Source organism: Grammomys surdaster, unplaced genomic scaffold, assembly GCF_004785775.1.
Source record: "Grammomys surdaster isolate TR1022 unplaced genomic scaffold, NIH_TR_1.0 220, whole genome shotgun sequence".
Lineage (NCBI taxonomy): Eukaryota > Metazoa > Chordata > Mammalia > Rodentia > Muridae > Grammomys > Grammomys surdaster.
Window position 1 is genome coordinate 3,267,410 of NW_021604665.1, and position 17,615 is coordinate 3,285,024.

Genomic DNA, 17,615 nt, shown 5'->3' on the forward strand with positions numbered 1-17,615 from the left:
TCTATCAAGAATATAGACATCCATATCTAAATTATATACAACCATAATTGGTAAAGGGTATATTGTAGGGAAGGAAAGTACTCTGTTCTGGGAATACTCAATTTTAATTGTGTCTAGTTTTAAATTTACTAGTTTTAAATTTAAAAGGGAACTGTTCATTAAATCAAAAGTATTGATATGTTCTCTTATTTTGACAAAACAGTCTTGGCTCTGCATTGCTGTTAGCTAGGTTTTGTGATGTCACATTTCAGTGACTCTTGAAAAGAAAAAAAAAAACCTTTCAACTACACTATCAGTCTGTTATTACTACCCATAGTCCAGTTTTCTTATAGCTCTGAAGTCAAGAACAGCAAGGGAGAAAATAATCAGAGAAAGCTGGAGAGATTTTCTGAATTTTTTTTCCATGTGCATTAAGGTGGGATAGCAGGGCTAGAGGATTAATTAAGTCAGAGAGTGAGAAGGAGTTTAGTAACAGTGGCTCTGGTCCATCTGATAGGCATGTTCAGTTAGGGATGGATAAAGCTGCCTCTACAGTAAAATCAAACGTTCTGTTATACACGAACACTAATGGGGAAGATAAGAAGGAAGAAGGGAAGGGGGGAGAGAGACAGAGGTAGGTATACTTTACCATCCCCGGGGATGATGCGGAGAGTCACTGTGTTGCCCGCTTCTTTGATTAGGTTGACAATGTCAGAATGAGATTTGTTGGTGATGGAGCATCCATTTACTGCCAAGATCCGGTCTCCTACTTTCAGCTTGCCGCAGCGGTCAGCGGGACTCCCTTCAATAATCCGACCTATTTTGTGAGGCATAGCCACACATGCATTGCCCGCTTTGGTATTGAGTTTTAATTTTTTTTTAAAGTTATGTGGGAATATAGTGAAGGGAGGAGAAAAGGGTTGAAAAGGGAAAGAGAAGGTTAAGTGTTAATTAATCAAAGCATTAAGCAAATGTTATTAAAGGGTAGCGCTGTGCTGATGCTCAAAACATTGGCAATACTCAGGGTGTCTAAAAAGCCACAGCCCTGAGTCTACAGTTCAAGGTCCCAGTCTTTTTTATTTTAAAATTATGGCAAAGCCCCAGCTTCTCTCCTTAAGACAATTAGAATCTGGGGTATTTGGCAACTTGAGTCTTGAAACCCCAGAATAACTTGGAGGCTGTTGGTTTATTTTGGGGCTGTATATATAAACTCCAGAGATGGGATGGATGCTTTTACCCATTCTATCTTCCTGCCACTTCATTTTGCCAACTGTTATTAATGCATCTGCCAATGTTTTGTTCTTTCTCCATTTACAAAAATAATCACTGGGCTTCTGGTGAGGTTAAGAGTCTGCTAGCATTAAAAGTTCAATCTGAAAACACAAAGTGGACCGACACCTTTGCTCCTTATGTACGCTGATGGAAGCTTTAGAAAAGGCATAATTGTAAGAGATAAGCCAGGAGAGCACCAAGACAGACACTTATGGATCCATGTGGGATCCATGTTCACTCTGCCCAAGTCAGGAGCTCTCAGAGAGGCCCTCATGGGTTCATTAGCTCTGAGCCTCTTCCTGCCTCACAAACAAGTGCCCTTAAAGGGACATAGTGAAAATCTAGTACCTACTCATGCTGAGGATAGCAAACCAAAGCTAGCCTCAAGTCATTCCCTAGCTCTCTTCCTTTAATCATCTGCATAGACTCATGGGCTTACAGGCACACACGCAGGACTTGACACAGGGTGGAAGGGATCTGCAGGCTTATTGCACACTTGAACCACTCTGCTTGGAGAGCTGTCTTTGAGGGGTGCTCTGGTATAAGCAGGTGCTTGTGTATTGAGTCCCAATGTGTGCGTGTTTTGTTTGTTTTTGACACAGGGTTTCAGTGTTGAACCCTGAATGTCCTGGAACTAGCTCTGTAGACCTGGCTGGCCTCGAACTCAAGAGAAATCTGCCCGCCTCTGCCTCCTGAGTGCTGTGCCACCACTGCCCGGCTGAGTTCCAGTGTTTTTTATGCAGACTTTTAGAATTTGTTTTTTCAGAAGTATCAAAACAGCGACATGGTTGGGCCACCTTTTGGAAATGGTGACAATATTAATAGGGGAGACAACAGAGTCAACTATGCAGACTCTTTCATTATAACTGCCCTGAAGGGAAAGCTATCTGAAAAACATACTTCGACTCTTCAAATCTGAATGGAGGAACTGACTGGTCTGTGTCTCTACATAGAATGCCAAATTCAAAGAATTTTAAAAAGCAAGTGAGCTGTCAGTGAATGTAGGCAGGAGGTGCAGCAGAAGGTGTGCGCATGGAATCCATGGTCCTGAGTATATACAGCTTAGCTCCAAGGCCAACCTCCAGCACAGGAGTCTCAAATGGCAGCCATGAAGAAAGGCTCTGAATAGCTCAGCAGTCCCGTGCAAGGCGTTAGGGAAAGTTCAATTTGTTGATTGTAAGAACCCAAGGAAAATAATCAAAAGATCCAACTGTGAGCAGGAACATTCAATACTCATCATCAGACACAGGGCCTGTCACCCAACATACCTGCTTTTTTTTTTTTCCTGGAGTCTGAAAACAAGAACTACGGTAAAGCTCAGTGTGCCGTGGGTTACACTGGAGATCTGGGGGTAAAGCAACTTGGGATTTCCTTCCCCTGTTTCTTGTTATTTTTAAAATCAGCAGAAAAGTCTTTGGGGTAATTTAAAAGCAAAGCAAAATAAAACAAAATAAAAACTGGTGCCTTGCTGCCAGGTCATGCGTTGGGTCATGAGTTGGGCCATGGGTTGGGTCATGAGTTGGGCCATGGGTTGGGTCATGCATTGGACCATGTGTTGGGCCATGCATTGGGTGATATGTTGGGCCATGCTGTGATGACTTGATCTTCACAGCTCAGACAGGCATGGTTAGTAATGGGCGTGGCTACTGCAGCAACACCTGGGCCGACCAAACTGAGTGTCCCCGTTAGCAAGAAGCAATTTATCAGGACTAACTGGAGACAGAGTGGGGTTCTATTGGATCAGAATGTTAAAGGGATGTAGCCCCTTGTTAACTTCAATGAGTGACCTAGACCTCTGGCCACAAGGCCCTATGAGGTAGAGCCATTTGAAAGAAAATTGAAGCCTGTATCGTAACTCTTTGTGTTTCCTATTGCCTTCTCGTATGCTCGGGACGACAAGGGACTGAGTCAGACAGGAGGGTGCACACCCATTACAACAGGAAGGAGACTCAGAGAGTCAACTGGTTTCCTGTTTGTCTTTGTGAATGATCCAGGAGAGAGTTCATATTTGGAGATTACAAAACATTATCCATATTTCAGTAAAATCTAAGACCTGAGTAAGACCCCAAATTAAATGACTCAACTCAGAGTTTAGCCAGATTCTAAAGCAACAATAAAGTTCATTTAAAACTTCAGGCAGCCTTCAGGTGGGGACAGAGAAAGGCCAGATGAGGTGGGGGAGAATCACAGGGCATTTTTTTACTTCTTACATCTCTATTTTTCTTAGGCATTTTTAAATACATCTGCTGCTTTTAGAAATCCTTATGACTTTCTGAGGCCGCTATTATTAATATCCTCTACTTAGGAACTTTCTTAGAGTCTTTCGTTGGCAAAAATTGTATAATCCTTCACATTACCAAGGGGCTGCTATTCAACTTTGACAAAAATCTTTTGTGTGCTTTAAGTTGTGAATAACCACACATTTAGAAAGAAAGCTAAAAGGGGGCAGTGGGGAAAGGGATCCAACAAAACCTACTAAATAAACTCCATCAAGACTTTAATATACGAAGCGAAAAAACATTAAGGCATTTCTGTTAAGAGCCAAGCCCAGATCCTCTGTAAGGGGAGGGCAGTAAACATCCTAAGCCGCTGAGCCAACCCCAGGCCCGCTGAGCCATCCTGGGCCCAGTCCTTTCTAGCACTTACCAAAGGTTGTGCCCGCCTCGGGCCTGCTCACGGAGGACACGATGACAAACCCGAAACCCTCGTTCTCCCCACGCCGAATCTCCACATCATAGGGCTGCAGCACGGCGGTGCTCACCACACCGCTGCCCCCGCCGCCACCACTGCCAATGCCACTGGTGCTGCCGCTGCCAGAGCTGACGGTGTTCAGTGAGTTCTGGCTGCCTTGCGGTGTGCGCTTCTCTTCCGTCAGAGACGCAGGCTGGTTGCTGCTGTGGTGTGATGAGGCTGGTGAGGGCACCTCATTCTCTGCTTTGGGGACTGCAAGAGAGATGTGTGTCTAAACCATTTGATTCCCAGAAGATGGACCCAGCCACCACACTTCCAACTTCCCCACCTGTAAAACAAATCAAGATGCTAACGATGGCTCCTTGACTCAGAGAACTGCCATACAGGCATGAAAAGCAGCCTTGTTGTGGAAACGTTAATAGTCAGGCTCCAGGAAGGCAGACTATACACACTGACCCCCAGAGAGAACTCTTAAATAGTCCTCTATTTAGGAGGTAGACGGTATTTACAGGGTAGACAGTACAATGATAATACCCATAATGCCACATTCAGTCTACAGCAACATCCAGTTCTGACTTTCTCCTGCATAGGAAGGAATTGTGAGAGGAAGTGCTCTGGTATGAGCTCTACCAGTGAAGGCAACTGTTCTAGCTTCACAGGCTCACTCACAGACAGACCCTCCTCTGCCTCCTGTCATGTTTTTTGCTCAGCGTTTACTCCTTTATTGGGCAGGAAGCTGCTTGGGGTTGTACCTTTAAGGTTCGCAGGAATGGATTCATGAGGACCCATGGTAGGTACACTTAACTGTTCTCCCAGCTCCCAGCTGTAAACATCTACTCTGAACACAGAGCATTAGCTTCTGTTCCAACTTCAGTCAGCCTTCCTTGTCTTGCTGCCTTGTCAGCTAATGGGGCAGAACATTCTTAGATAGTCCGCACCCTGGGCAGAACCAGGTATCAAAAGGAGCTTTCGCTGATGTAGGCTGTGGCTAGGATTATCTTTATCCACAAAGCTTTTACTTTCATACGTGTTTTTGATTATGGGAAGCACAAATGTTACAAACAGGCAGTTGTTACCGTAACTCAGGGGTACAGGTGTATGGTGGCATTGTTATGTAAATGTCACCGCTATCCATTTCTAGAATATCATCAGCTTCCCCAAGTGAAACCGTCACTACTGAAGAACAACTCTCCGGTTCTCCCCCTTTCTGCTTGCTATCTGTTTACCTAATTTCATTTCATATGATGTCTGCAAAGAACTAATGTGCTAAACATCCCAAAGATTTAAGTCTTTCAAAACAAACCTGAAACAATAGAGTGAAATTTATGTTGCCTTACTACTTTAATTTAAGCCAGGGAAATCACAGTTTTCAACTCACCTCTAACTCAAACTAAATTAGCTGACTGCCACTGGCTGCATGGAACGCCAGGCTATAAGACCTTGGTGGCCTGGGATGAGTTCTAAGAACACAGTCTGTGGTGGAGTGGGGCTGTTTTCAATGGCTGCCTTTAGACACATCATACTGTAACTAATTATATGCCACTTAAAGTAAGCTACATTAGTATTTTTTTAGGGCCAACTAACTTTATCGGTAAGTAACTGCTAAACTGACATTAAGGCTGCAGAGAACTCATAGGGTTTCACATCATAATTCTTAAGTAAATAAACCGACACAACAGTTAATCTTCTTCTTCTGGATTCTGTCGCACCGGCTTTCAGTAGAGACTGCAAACATGAACAGTAAAGATACATGCTTCAGGAAAGAACAGATATGTCAGAGATTTCTTAAGGTGGCGAGACAGATACAGAAATAACGCTCTGAGCCACGGGCATGGTAGGAAGGGGGTGCTAAAACCTGAGAGCATTTGGTGAAGAGTTCTTTTTGAGTTGAGCCTGAAAGGGTATTTTAAAAATTGCAGAGGAAATCAGGGATGCCCTGGGACTGGCCAGCTCCTTAGCTTTCCAGTGAAGGACAGAGAAAGGCCTTGAGGAATAAAGCAACAGCCAGGTGCTGGGTGAGGACGAGCTCATTTTGCAGTTCAAACATGGCTTCTGTTTTGTGAATCCTGAGCTGACCTTTTCTCACAGTCCTCATGGGCTCTTGGGATGAGGATTAACACCCAGTGAAGAGGAAGGCTAAGTTCTGGTAGGTGAGGAGGCAAGAGGCAGGGGATGTATAGTCGACTAGCATTCTTCTGGATGTTTTTCTGGAGCATATGCAAACAGCATATTAAACTACTTCTGAATGACAGCAGGGCTGGAGAGGAACAAACCATCTGGAAATTCTGAGCTTGATCACATTTGCAAACATTTGCTAAGATAGAAGCTTGCTAAGGGAGGCAGATGCAGACAGAGCACGGTCTGGAGGAATGAATGAGAAACATACCGGCAAACACCACTTTACGCCTCACTGTGAGATTGACATGGCCTTGCTTGGCAGCTTGTTGCATAAGCTGGACCACGAGCTGGTGTGATTTCCCAATTACTGGTGTCCCATCCACACAGATTAGTTCATCTCCAGACCTCAGGCGGCCGTCTGTGTCAGCAGCACCCAGTGGCACAATGTGACCGATATAAATCTGTTGAGTAATCAGATGATGGGTGAAACACTGTCCTGTTGGTTTTACTATCAAGACTGATGGCCTGTGCATCTCTAGAAATAATTCAGTTTACTCATTCATATCCACACGCAGGCCACAAACAATTATTGAGCACCTACTGTGTATAAGGCACTGTGCCAGGTGCTGTAGCAGTTTGTAAAAGGTGGAATGAGTAACTATTTGTTACCAGGCTCTCTGAAATAGATACATCTGTGGTCTGTCAATCATGTACTTTTCTTCTACTCTGGAAAAAACGATTGCTTTATTTTCTTACTTGAAAAGGCTTTTCCTCATTTCCTGTCTGTTCAACAACCTCACTTTCATTATGCTCCACTAATTGTATCAATATTTCTTCTCTTAAAGGGTCTAGTACTGTCTGCTTAGCAGTAGGGCATTTCACTAAACAGTATAAAATGAAGCAGTCTGGCCTAACGTTCCCATTTCTTCTATCTTTCAGGACCAGAAGACAGAGGAATGTTTATATCCAACGTTTTGCAGTTTTACCATTCACTAAATGTGAGTTTAAATATTGGTGTGTGGCTCTGTCTTCTCATAGACAATAATGTTATCATTTTCTTTACACGACATTTAGAGTTTATGAGGGACAGAAACAAAAAGATGAAGGACTTGGGGTATGCCAGTCCTTCCATTTATGCTAGCTCTGTGACCTTGGGCTAATTACTTAATATTTCTGGGGCTTTTATATTCTGGTTTGAAAAACAAGGGATACATCCTGGATAAAGGATACATGTGTTAGCACAGCACACACAGTAACTGCTCAGTGAATAATAGCTTTTATTCCAAAGGGATCAAGGCTTCTTTTCTTTTGTTTTCCTTGCAAAGGACATTGTGATGTTAAAGTAAACTTACTCTAAGAGACTGAGGCCCAGGGAGGAGACTCAATGTTTCTAGATCACTGTTCAGTGTTCTTTTTCTGTTATTTAAAGACAGGGTGCCATTTTCCTGAACCAGTACCGCTGCCTAGGGAAGTTCCCTCTGTGCTCTAGTCATTTACTACACAGACCCCTATACTTCCTACCCAAGTACACACAGCCTCTCCCTACTGCAGATGCCACAGAGCTTTGTTAAGATGGTGCTCACTTTGCCTTTTGTTTTCCTTCTTCCTAGTGTGTGCAGGGACAGCTGCTGAAACTCCCCACCACACACAAAAGCTTTAGAAAACATTACTTTTCTTCTTCCTTAAGACAAACAACAAATGCAGCTTTACAAAAAGCCAGTATGAGATCCATACTACCCAAGATGAAAGAGCCAAGGGCCACAGCTAGCTGGATTCCTATCATGGTGCTCTATCATTGCTGCCACTTTCCTTTGAAGCCTTAGCAAATAGCACTGGGGAAGGAAGCAGATAAAAGACTCACAGGTTCCCCTGGCTCATTTCCACCCAGAATCCTAAATCCAAAGCCAGTCTCTTTTCTCCAGAGGAAGATGTCCTGTTCCTGGTAATCTGGAACTGCAAAGGAAGAAGGGAGAAATATCATTTCACAAATAAAAGGGATCACGTGTCTAAGATGGGTACAAAGAGGACCAGGATGGATGGTGTATGCACAGATAAAAGCATCACAGACAACTAAAGAAAAGGTCATGGCTGGATGACAAGGGGCACAAGTAAGAAAGTAGCAGGGCCAGTCAGCTTTGCAGTTCTCCAAAGGACTACTGACCCTGTGATAAATTCCTACTTTAGCTCACACCATCACAGACAGCTAAGCCAATAGTCATCAAGAGCCTCCCTGCAGCATCGCTGCAACAGGGATCAGTAAATTAAATCACTATGTGTTGCACTACAAAGCAAGCATCCACAAATAAAGTCACCTATAGTGAGCGTGTCTCTGGAGAAGACGTTGGCTCTATGGAATGTTCCTTTAAATGATTTGTTGTTATTTTACTGAGAGGATAAGTATTATGATTTGGGCTAAAAAGAGTTTCTAATTAATTTTTAATTATTTTCTTTTCCCCTAACATAATCAAGACTAGACACCAGTAATTTGATATGAGATCAATTTTGTGAGAAAAAAAAATTCCTTAACAGGGCTGTGGGATGCGCAGCTTGATGGGATACTGCTTGCCTATCCTTTCCCAAGCCTTGGGTTTGATCCCGGGCACCATGACAAAACTAAACAACTCTAGGACTAGTAAAAATAGAGGTTAATATGATTTTAGTCCTATTATCCCAAAGTAGTCAGACTTCATCCCTTAGAGTCAAGTGAGGACAGAATCTTCTGAGCAATTAACTGTATCTCATCACTAAATTATAGCTTTCCCTTAATTTGCCTATAGTATTTAAACATTATAAGTAATAACTCATTATTCAATAACTTGCTATTTTATGTTTAACACTCAGTAATGACCTAGTGCTTTAAAATGAAGCTCTCAATAAATTCCAGAGAATGCTTGTTGTACATGAACTCATTCTATATAACTGCACTGTCACTTCACTAAGACAATAAAAGTGGTTACTTTCATGTCATCCTTACTGAGTATTTAATGTACATACAAAGTGTTTTATAGTCTATAAAGTGATACAACTTTTAGTTAAAGAGGATACATTTTAATTTAGTTGCAGGGAATCCTGAAGGGGCATTAAATTACTGCCCCACATTCTTTCTTATTTGTTTCATTAATTGTGTTTTGGGCTGTAGGAGTATCCAGGCCTGAGATTTTTTTTTTTTTTTCTTGAGACAGGGTTTCTCTGTATAGCCCTGGCTGTCCTGGAACTCACTCTGTAGACCAGGCTGGCCTCGAACTCAGAAATCCACCTGCCTCTGCTTCCCAAGTGCTGGGATTAAAGGTGTGTGCCACCACTGCCCAGGCCAGGCAGATTTTAATTCACATCTACTCCAATTTTGTATGATGGGACAGGAAAGATGAAAGTGGTAGCTTAGATGTGTTCCTTTGTGCTTTGTCTTGAGCCTAAGATGCATAGTAAATGGATAACCCAAGGGGAAGAAGATCAATAGGTAAGTACAAGGCAGACTGTACTTGCTCACAGTTGGATAACTTTCTTGAGCTACTTGAACGCTGGGGCTCTACCTAGGTGTGTGTACCTAGATCTTTTTATTATAAATGCTGAGGCTAACTTATAAAATGCCCAGGAAGGTAAACCCAGCTATAATCACAGGACCCCTATTGAAACAATTAGAGACTATCATTTCCTTGAACATATTTTATATATATAAATAATTCACTCATTCCTGTGTGAGTAGCTTAGTAAATGATGCTTGCTATTAATTGCCCCACTGAAATAACAAGCTAACTCAGAGAGTGTTCTGTCTTTTGGGTTATCCAAGGAAGGAAACTAGCACCCCAAAAGACCACTGGTGATTTTCAGCCAGTATACTTGGCTGCTAGAGCTTTCTGTGTGCAATAAAAGAACCTCTGCAGAGGCCTTTAGCCCAGGCCTTTTTTTTTTCCCTTCAGCATCACATAACACAGTATCATTTCTCCATCCTACAGGGACAAAAAAAATGTAGCTCATTTCTGCTTTATGTGGCAATGAGGTTTCAGCTATCATGGTATTCGGAGGAGGAGACCCAACAGACTTAGGTCAATCATCTAAGTTAGTCCACAGGGGGGAAAAAGGTTTGCTTCCTTTCAAGAATCAACAAGAAAATGTAAGTTTATAAATAAAAAAGAAAGAAAGAAAAGAAAAGAAAAAGAAAGGTGCCTTGTGAGACTTGGAATATAAAAAGACACTTAACAATGAACAAGGAAACACAGACACAAACACCAACACAGACATGTGGCAAAGAAAGCCTTCTGGTACTTTAATTTCAGCCTATTAACAATGTTATTCTTCTCACCAACTGAATACCATTTACCCAAATAATTATAACTTTGGTTTGAGAATTGATATTGACACATACTATGGTATTCAAACTTTATCTTCTATGATATTACTTCTTTGTATAAAAAGTACTAAAGTTTAGTTCCCCAAAATGTTTTCACTCTCTACTTTCAGAGGTTGTATTTTAGAGAGCAGCAGGGTGAGGTCATTTCCCCCAAATTACTATATTTTTATTACTGCTGGTGTTTTGTGAGGCCAGTCCTTACAGAGCTCATAGCTCTGATCTAGCTGTGTGTATCTTAAATCCTCACCTAGGGGACAATCTGTGCAGCTAATCTGCTTCTGGTATTGGTCATGGTCACTTAAAGTAGCAGAATGACTTTCCTTCAAGTGTAGTGAGAGTGGGGTCACCAGGCCCTGGTGTCACCACTGGTACAGACTGTGAAAACACACACGACACCCCCTAATCTCATCTGAAGCCTGGTTTATGCTCGGCCAATACAAGCCTAGCAACACCCCTTCATGTACTTTTATCTTCCCTCGCTTCTGTGGACTTCTCCCCAGACAGATGGGAACATCAGACAGGATGGATGACAATGGAGGGGCAAACATTTTCGGCAGATCCTTACTCTGACATTCTCCAAAATTCGTGGAATTGATTTCTCTGTCTCTTTCCCCCTTGCTCAATCCTGACGCAGGCGAAGGTGACATAGCTGGAATATCAATTTTACAATTGTGTAAAGCTTAACATGTGCTCTTTCTTAGTTCATTTTAACTTCATTGTGACTGATAGGGGATGTTCAATTCAGCATCACAATAAAGGTTTGGGTTCAAAGAACTGTAGCTTAGTTCTAGTTTTCACTTTTTTTTTTCATGGTGCTTTACTTGTCAGAAAGCTAATTGAACACTGAGGGCTTCCTGTGACGTCATTACCATTGTAGGCTCCTTATGTTTAATTAGGCTCTAAACATCTTGAGTGACCTTGCTTCATGTCATGAACACTAGAAGGCGGTCTAAACTCTCATTGCCTTTTGAGAAAAAGGAAGCATATGAGTGCCACCATTATACATGAACACTGATGACTTAGGGGAGCATCAATCCGAGAGACTCTGCTCTTAGGCTGAAGCATGCCCTGGTGAATTCTAGGCAGTTCAAACCAGAATAGACTTTCTTATGTTTGAGATGCAATCACGGAATCTGTCAACTTTGAATGAACACACAGATAGAAATTATTATAATCATCTTAAATTCCTGGTGTCAAGACTTGTAAGCACAACTCCCTGAAGGACAGCTTTCTAATGCTGGTTAAGATGACAGTGTTGACTGCTTTCTTTTCAAGCTATACTACAAACAGGCAAATACTTTACTTTTAAGTGTTGGAGTTTCTTTTATAGTAAATGCTGCTGTGCACTAGGTGACTGTGTGAACATCTTCTAATAAGACCAATCATGTCATTTTTAAAGACATGCATCCAATTGGCATGTTACGTAGAGAAAATACAAAGCAGGCAAGATGGCTTATTTAAAGGACTTTAAGTCTTTAATTAACATTGAAATCCTTCAAAGGGATTCATTAACACATTTGTAACTCAGATTAAATCACTTTGACACTGCTGTTTTGGCAGATGGCCAAACTGAGAGGATGTTAATTTCGTCAAACACCTAGACCATGTAAAGGAAAGTGGTCAGCTGTGTGTCTATCTTTACTTATGTTGCCTTTAACAATGAAGTTTAATAAAAAGGAAAAGGTATTTCAACATTAAGGGAATAATATGTATATTTAATGTACTATGACTTACTTTAATTTTCCTTCAGTATTTGCTTTTATTATCATGGAATGGGGAGGGAATTCTCTCCATCCAGATACTTCTCTTTTTTAAAAAAAATATTCTTAAAAGGCAAAATACAAAAAATTTAGGGCAATGGGAGAAATAAATTTGAGATTAAACAAAATATTAATTCAAAGGCAAGATTGATATAGGTTCATCAGTAGGTACCATGGAAAGAAGAACATCTGTGGTAGAATTACTGGGGGCGGGTAGATTTTCATTATTCTCGTTTAGTAGAGAAGAAAAAAAAATCTATGCAGATCTTAACAGCCATTAGGCTGCTACTATCACTCGATCACAGAACCTCTAATCACCAAAGAGACATTGATTTTCCCTCATGCTCCTGATTGCTTTGATGTTATACAAAGTCAAGGAGCAAAACTGAAAGATTTCCAAACGTTTGTCTCACCTTCACTTGAGCAATGTCAGTACTTATAGCAATTGGATATGGCCATATTGGATATTCCAATTTTTTTTTCTCGGTGAAAATTTTCTTAAAAGTTGAATATTCAAATCCCAAGAAATACTGTTGCTTTAGGGTAAATAAGCTTACCACTGAGCATGTGCTTGGAGCATCCTGTCAATCCAAGAGGACCAGCTAGTAGTTCAGGGAATGATTTATTGGATCACAAAATGATTGGACTATGAAAAACTCAATCATAATGTGTTCTATATTGAAGAAAGCAGGGACATAGTCAATAAAGTGATGGCTCAACATCCTCTGAAGTTGGGTCATCGACTGAAGAAGCCACAGGGTTAGAGAGAAATGTGGAGGGGATATGGAACGTTCTCCCTTGGAAGGAATTCCTTCAGTGGTATTTTAAAGAGAAATTACTACAGTTAGAGAGGATTCCTGGTATGAAGCCCAGGTTTATACCAGTTGGGCATCCCTGATCTGAAAACCTCAAATGCTCTAAAACCCAAAGCTTTTAAGTACTGACATAACACCACAAGAAAAAAAGGCCATACCATCAAGCTTACATTCACAAATAAAATCATTGCAAATATGGTTTAAAATGACTTTGTGGTTTTGAGTGTAAAGGATATATGAGACACAATTGGATTTGAAACTTAGACCCAGGTCCCATTCTCAGACCATCTCATTATGGATAAGCAAATATTTCAAAATCTGAAATGGATGCTCAACTTTGTTATTAGTGTTGTCTGTGAGAAATTTCCTTGAGTCTGGCTTCCAGAATAGTTTGGTGGCATCTTCCTCAGTTGGGGTGAGGTAGGTAGGGGTGTGTGTGTGTGTGTGTGTGTGTGTTCCATTTCCAAATTAGCTGGCTTTTGTCATCATGGTGAGGCTGAGCCAGTACAACAGCCTATCTAATGGCTCACTGTTGTACCCTGATGATACTTCGAGGGACCTCTAACAGCTGATAATTGGCAAGAGTTGAGACCCTCATGTGCCCCCTAATTGTTGACTTTTACCTAAGGGTTTGGTCAATTTTTCTTCTTGGGGCTGCTGGCCTTACAAACACCCTCATCCAGCACAGGTATGCTGCACAGCCAAGTCAGAGTGGTTGGTGAGAGCGGGAGAACCCTTAACCTCTCATCAGCTTCTGGGCTACAGTCTCCATGGAGGTGACTATAGCCATGGCTAGGGATAAAACCCATGCTAAGGACAGCCAGGCAAAGCAATGCTGTTTTCTCTCTCAGCTTCTCCCAAGTCATAAATACAATGTCTTCCCTCCTAACGCATGCTGCTTCATTCCAGGGCATAATGACCAACCATCTGGAGAGAAAAATGTAAGTGACAGCAAAGCCTCCTAAAGGCCTGAAATGCTTCTACCAAGTCCAGGGCATTTTATGAAGACTACTGATGGCAAGTGTCCGCAGTAGTCATTAAAAAAGAGAGACAAGAAATACGGAGGGGATTTTAGGTTTTTAAGATCTGGGAAGTTCTGAAGCCCATCTTTCCAAGTCCATTGCATAAAAAGACAGAACACCTGACCAGTGTATAGATAATTAAGCTACAACCATCCCCTGTGAGGTTTCCTCCCACTTTTTAAAGGAAATGTTTGTAAAGATTGAAGAGGGTAAAATAAAACATTACCAGTAATTTTAAAAATCCACAAGGCTACAAAGAAAGCACCTGAGCTCTTCTCATGCACCCACAATCATAGTGGTGCTCTGTGGTGTGTCTGACAGGAGCACAGGGCATGCCATGCTCTCCACTTGAGAGAGAACTGAAGATGGTGGCTCTTAGCAACCACCTCTTTACTCGAGCTTCCTCAAAATGGAGACATCATCCAGGCTACACAGATAACTAGAAGATTCTATCTGCTCTGAGAAGCTGAATCTTTCCACCTTCTTTACCTCTATCCCCTGGACGCCTAGGCCTCTTCTATTAAGAGGAAGTTAGACAGTGGGAAAGGGCCTGGAAAAGCAGGAACCCAGGCATTACTCACGTCGGTTTTCATACATGCTCCTGGACTGGGCCCAGATTTTAAAAGGATCTGGCTTTTTCTGCCCAGAACTGTCAGTCTGATCTGGAGCAGGGGCTTCTGCAGGTGGGTACTCAGGGAGCACCTGTGTGCTGTGGCTTGGGGATGCCGTGTGCAGGCTCCGGTGACTGGAGACACTGTGCTGGGAGCTGTTCTGGCTGTCTTTCCTCTCCAGTGGCTGCTGTAAGAAAGCAAATGAGAGAGCCAAGAAAGGAAGGCTGTGGCTTCTGCAGTGGGCATCTCTTCCCAGCCTGACTTTGCAGGTACACATGTGCATATGAGCTTAGAACAACAAACTCTGGCCTCTACCTTTTTCTAGCCAAGTGTTGGATGGAGATACACCCTCAAATGATTGGCAGAAAGACAGAGAGCTGGACTAGTCAGAAAGATATACCCATTGAACATGGTGTTCTCTGGGCTATATAGCAGGGGAACAAATCTGATTTTCATTTTAAATTCTTGGGAAGATGCACTGGGCTTCTCTATTAAGATATGTGACTTAAGATACTATGTTTCAGATATAAGTCTGTACTATCTACAAGCAATATAACCAGGGATAAAAAGGCTTCTCGTGGCTCCACAGGCCATACCTCTTAGTAATAAAATACCTGCTCTGCTCTAAAGCCTTCTACCAGTTCCATTCCAGCAGAGATTGGATCAGAGCATTAGGAGGTCACACCTAAAGCCATGTGCACTGGTACTCATGTGCAGAGAACCATCAGGTCAAGAGTTTCTATAGTTTTTCTGTCAATCAATTCTAAAGGTGTTGCTTTCCACCTCTTGAATTACTGATACTACTGTGAGCTTAAAAGTTAAAGAACAAATGTGATGTATGTATATGCATTGCCCTGCAGGGGTCAGCCTTCCCAGACTGTTACCAAACTGTCCACAGTTCACATAGCTTTCAAAGAGTGAACTTTATTGACTTCAAGGCAGAGTCAAGTTCTTGATCACTGATACTAGCTTAGTACAGACTTTCATCTTATGAAATGTTCTCTGAATTGACAGAGACAACAACCAAGACCCTTCTGTGGTTTCACTCCTGCAAATGCTAAACAGGAGTTCTGCCTCCTTTGCAAAAGACACCATGTCACTTCTGTGCCTAGTTATCAGGAGGTAGGAGAAAGGTGTGTGTGCATCAGGAGGTAGGAGAAAGGTGTGTGTGCATGCTTGTGCACATGTGTGGATGGTGTGTTTACATATGTGTGCGTGTATGTGATGTGTGTGTATGCTTGCTTGCACATGTGTATGCATCTCTATCCTCTATCACACAAACCACAGAGCTGTTTTAAAAGAGGTCCATAAGATCCTGACTGTGTGCCATCCGGTCCCCTGGAGCTCTGTCACCAGAGACTATCATCAATCCTACTCCTTGCTCTCCCCTCAGGTAGCCTCATCTTTCAACCCTTGTTAGAAATATCCATGGCCCTTTCCCCCTGTTAGCTCTTGTTTGAAAAAAATAGATGAAGAAAAGTCCCAAAGGAACATAGGTTTTTTTTTTTTACATTCATGTGGCAAGCATTTTATTGGCAGCTACCTCTCAACTCCTTGATTTGCTCCTGTCTGCTAGAGCTCTGGCTATAGGTTTTGGAAAAGTTCTGTACTTGAGGGAAAGTCACTCACATGCAAAGATGAAGTGGTGAAGACACCAGGTAAAGCACAGGGCAAATACAACACATCACCCTTTCTTTCTTCAAGCAATAAAATACTTGGCTCTCTGCTAGATAGACTGGATAGACTGACTAGACAGACTTGACATAGGCACCCTGACACCTTTTAAGGTCCTTCTCCACACTGACATCAGCTCTACAGCCCCATACGCTCTGAAAAATCAGTCTCTACTCTGTTCCTTCTTTTGGTGACATGCTGAAGCTGTTGAGGGCAAGAATAGCTTTCTTTTGGATGTGAACAGCAAGCTGTCTTTCATTTTGTATCTCTTACAAAGCTCTCAATCACAAAGCATACATAGCATCTGCCCACTGTTGGGGTAAACATATCATGCAATATTTAGGAAAAAAAAAGGTACTATGCTTAGTTTCATACTTTTCAGTACTGCTTATCTTTTTTTTTTTTTAAATAACAACAGGTAACATTTTACAAGAAAAAGTAAAGGCTATTTCCATCTTCAAGTGAACTTTAGTAGCCAGAATTATTATGGACTATGACTTTTATGTTGTTAAGGAGACATTCTAAATATAAAAACAAGTCATTCAATGCAGGAGCCAAGTTGGCCTGGAGACTCACACTCTTCCTGTCCAATGCCTACCCTATTTTTGTTCCTTAAAAGAACGGCAAATGCATGATTGTAGGATGAGCCCATCGTCACGGAGTTCATTTCACAGATGAGTTAAGTCTCTAATCTGGAAAGCTCCAGTCTCCATTTGAGGTCACTTACCCCCAGCCCCTAGGCCTGCATGCTACAGTATACCTGGGAGAATACTCAAAATGAGGCTGTTGGGGGGGGGGGGTACACTTTGCGGTATGTGTTCCTCTAACTTCTTTAAGCTTTTCCTCTCTGTCATACTGAGAGTCTGATGAAAGTGTTGGGCACTTCTGATTTATAACTGGTTTTTATACACAGTGGGTGGCCCACACAGAGCCAAGGGTTTGAGCACCTGGTCCCCAGCTGGTGGTGCTGTTGGCAAGTTGCTGAGTTTTTGGTGCCATGTGGCCAGTGGGTCTCCCGGGTGGATCTTGAAGATGATAATGCTGTTCTGGTGCTAGTCTAGCCTTTCTGCTTCTTGTCTGTCACCATCATGTGATCAGCCGCTGACAGAGATTAAGCTGATCCCACCCCAAATCTCAGGAGCCAAAATGAGCGGTTCTTCTCCTTAAGCTGCTTCTGTCAAGAATTTCTCACCCCGATGAAAGGAACTGTGTACAGAGTCATACATGTTGCTCAAATGGGTTTCTAAGGACCTAGGATATTTATCTCAGAGACACTCTGCCTGAGGTGACACTGAGGGCTTAGCCTCAGGTTTAAATAGAGTTTG

The 17,615-nt window shown here is 42.1% G+C and overlaps 1 protein-coding gene across 7 annotated transcripts in view; it reads right to left on the bottom strand.

The window, feature by feature from the left end:
- Magi1 (membrane associated guanylate kinase, WW and PDZ domain containing 1) overlaps positions 1-17,615 on the bottom strand; it is a 609,927-nt gene that overhangs the window by 17,853 nt on the left and 574,459 nt on the right. For 3 of the 7 annotated variants that reach the window (XM_028772987.1, XM_028772990.1, XM_028772993.1), the window contains 6 exons: positions 14,587-14,803; positions 10,974-11,057; positions 7,922-8,013; positions 6,329-6,521; positions 3,898-4,194; positions 629-832 (listed from right to left, as the gene is read on the bottom strand). In XM_028772987.1, the coding sequence (XP_028628820.1) occupies positions 629-832; positions 3,898-4,194; positions 6,329-6,521; positions 7,922-8,013; positions 10,974-11,057; positions 14,587-14,803 (1,087 nt within the window). The remainder of the gene's footprint in view (positions 1-628; positions 833-3,897; positions 4,195-6,328; positions 6,522-7,921; positions 8,014-10,973; positions 11,058-14,586; positions 14,804-17,615) is intronic. The other 4 variants (XM_028772989.1, XM_028772988.1, XM_028772992.1 and 1 more) reach the window with 4 other exon arrangements.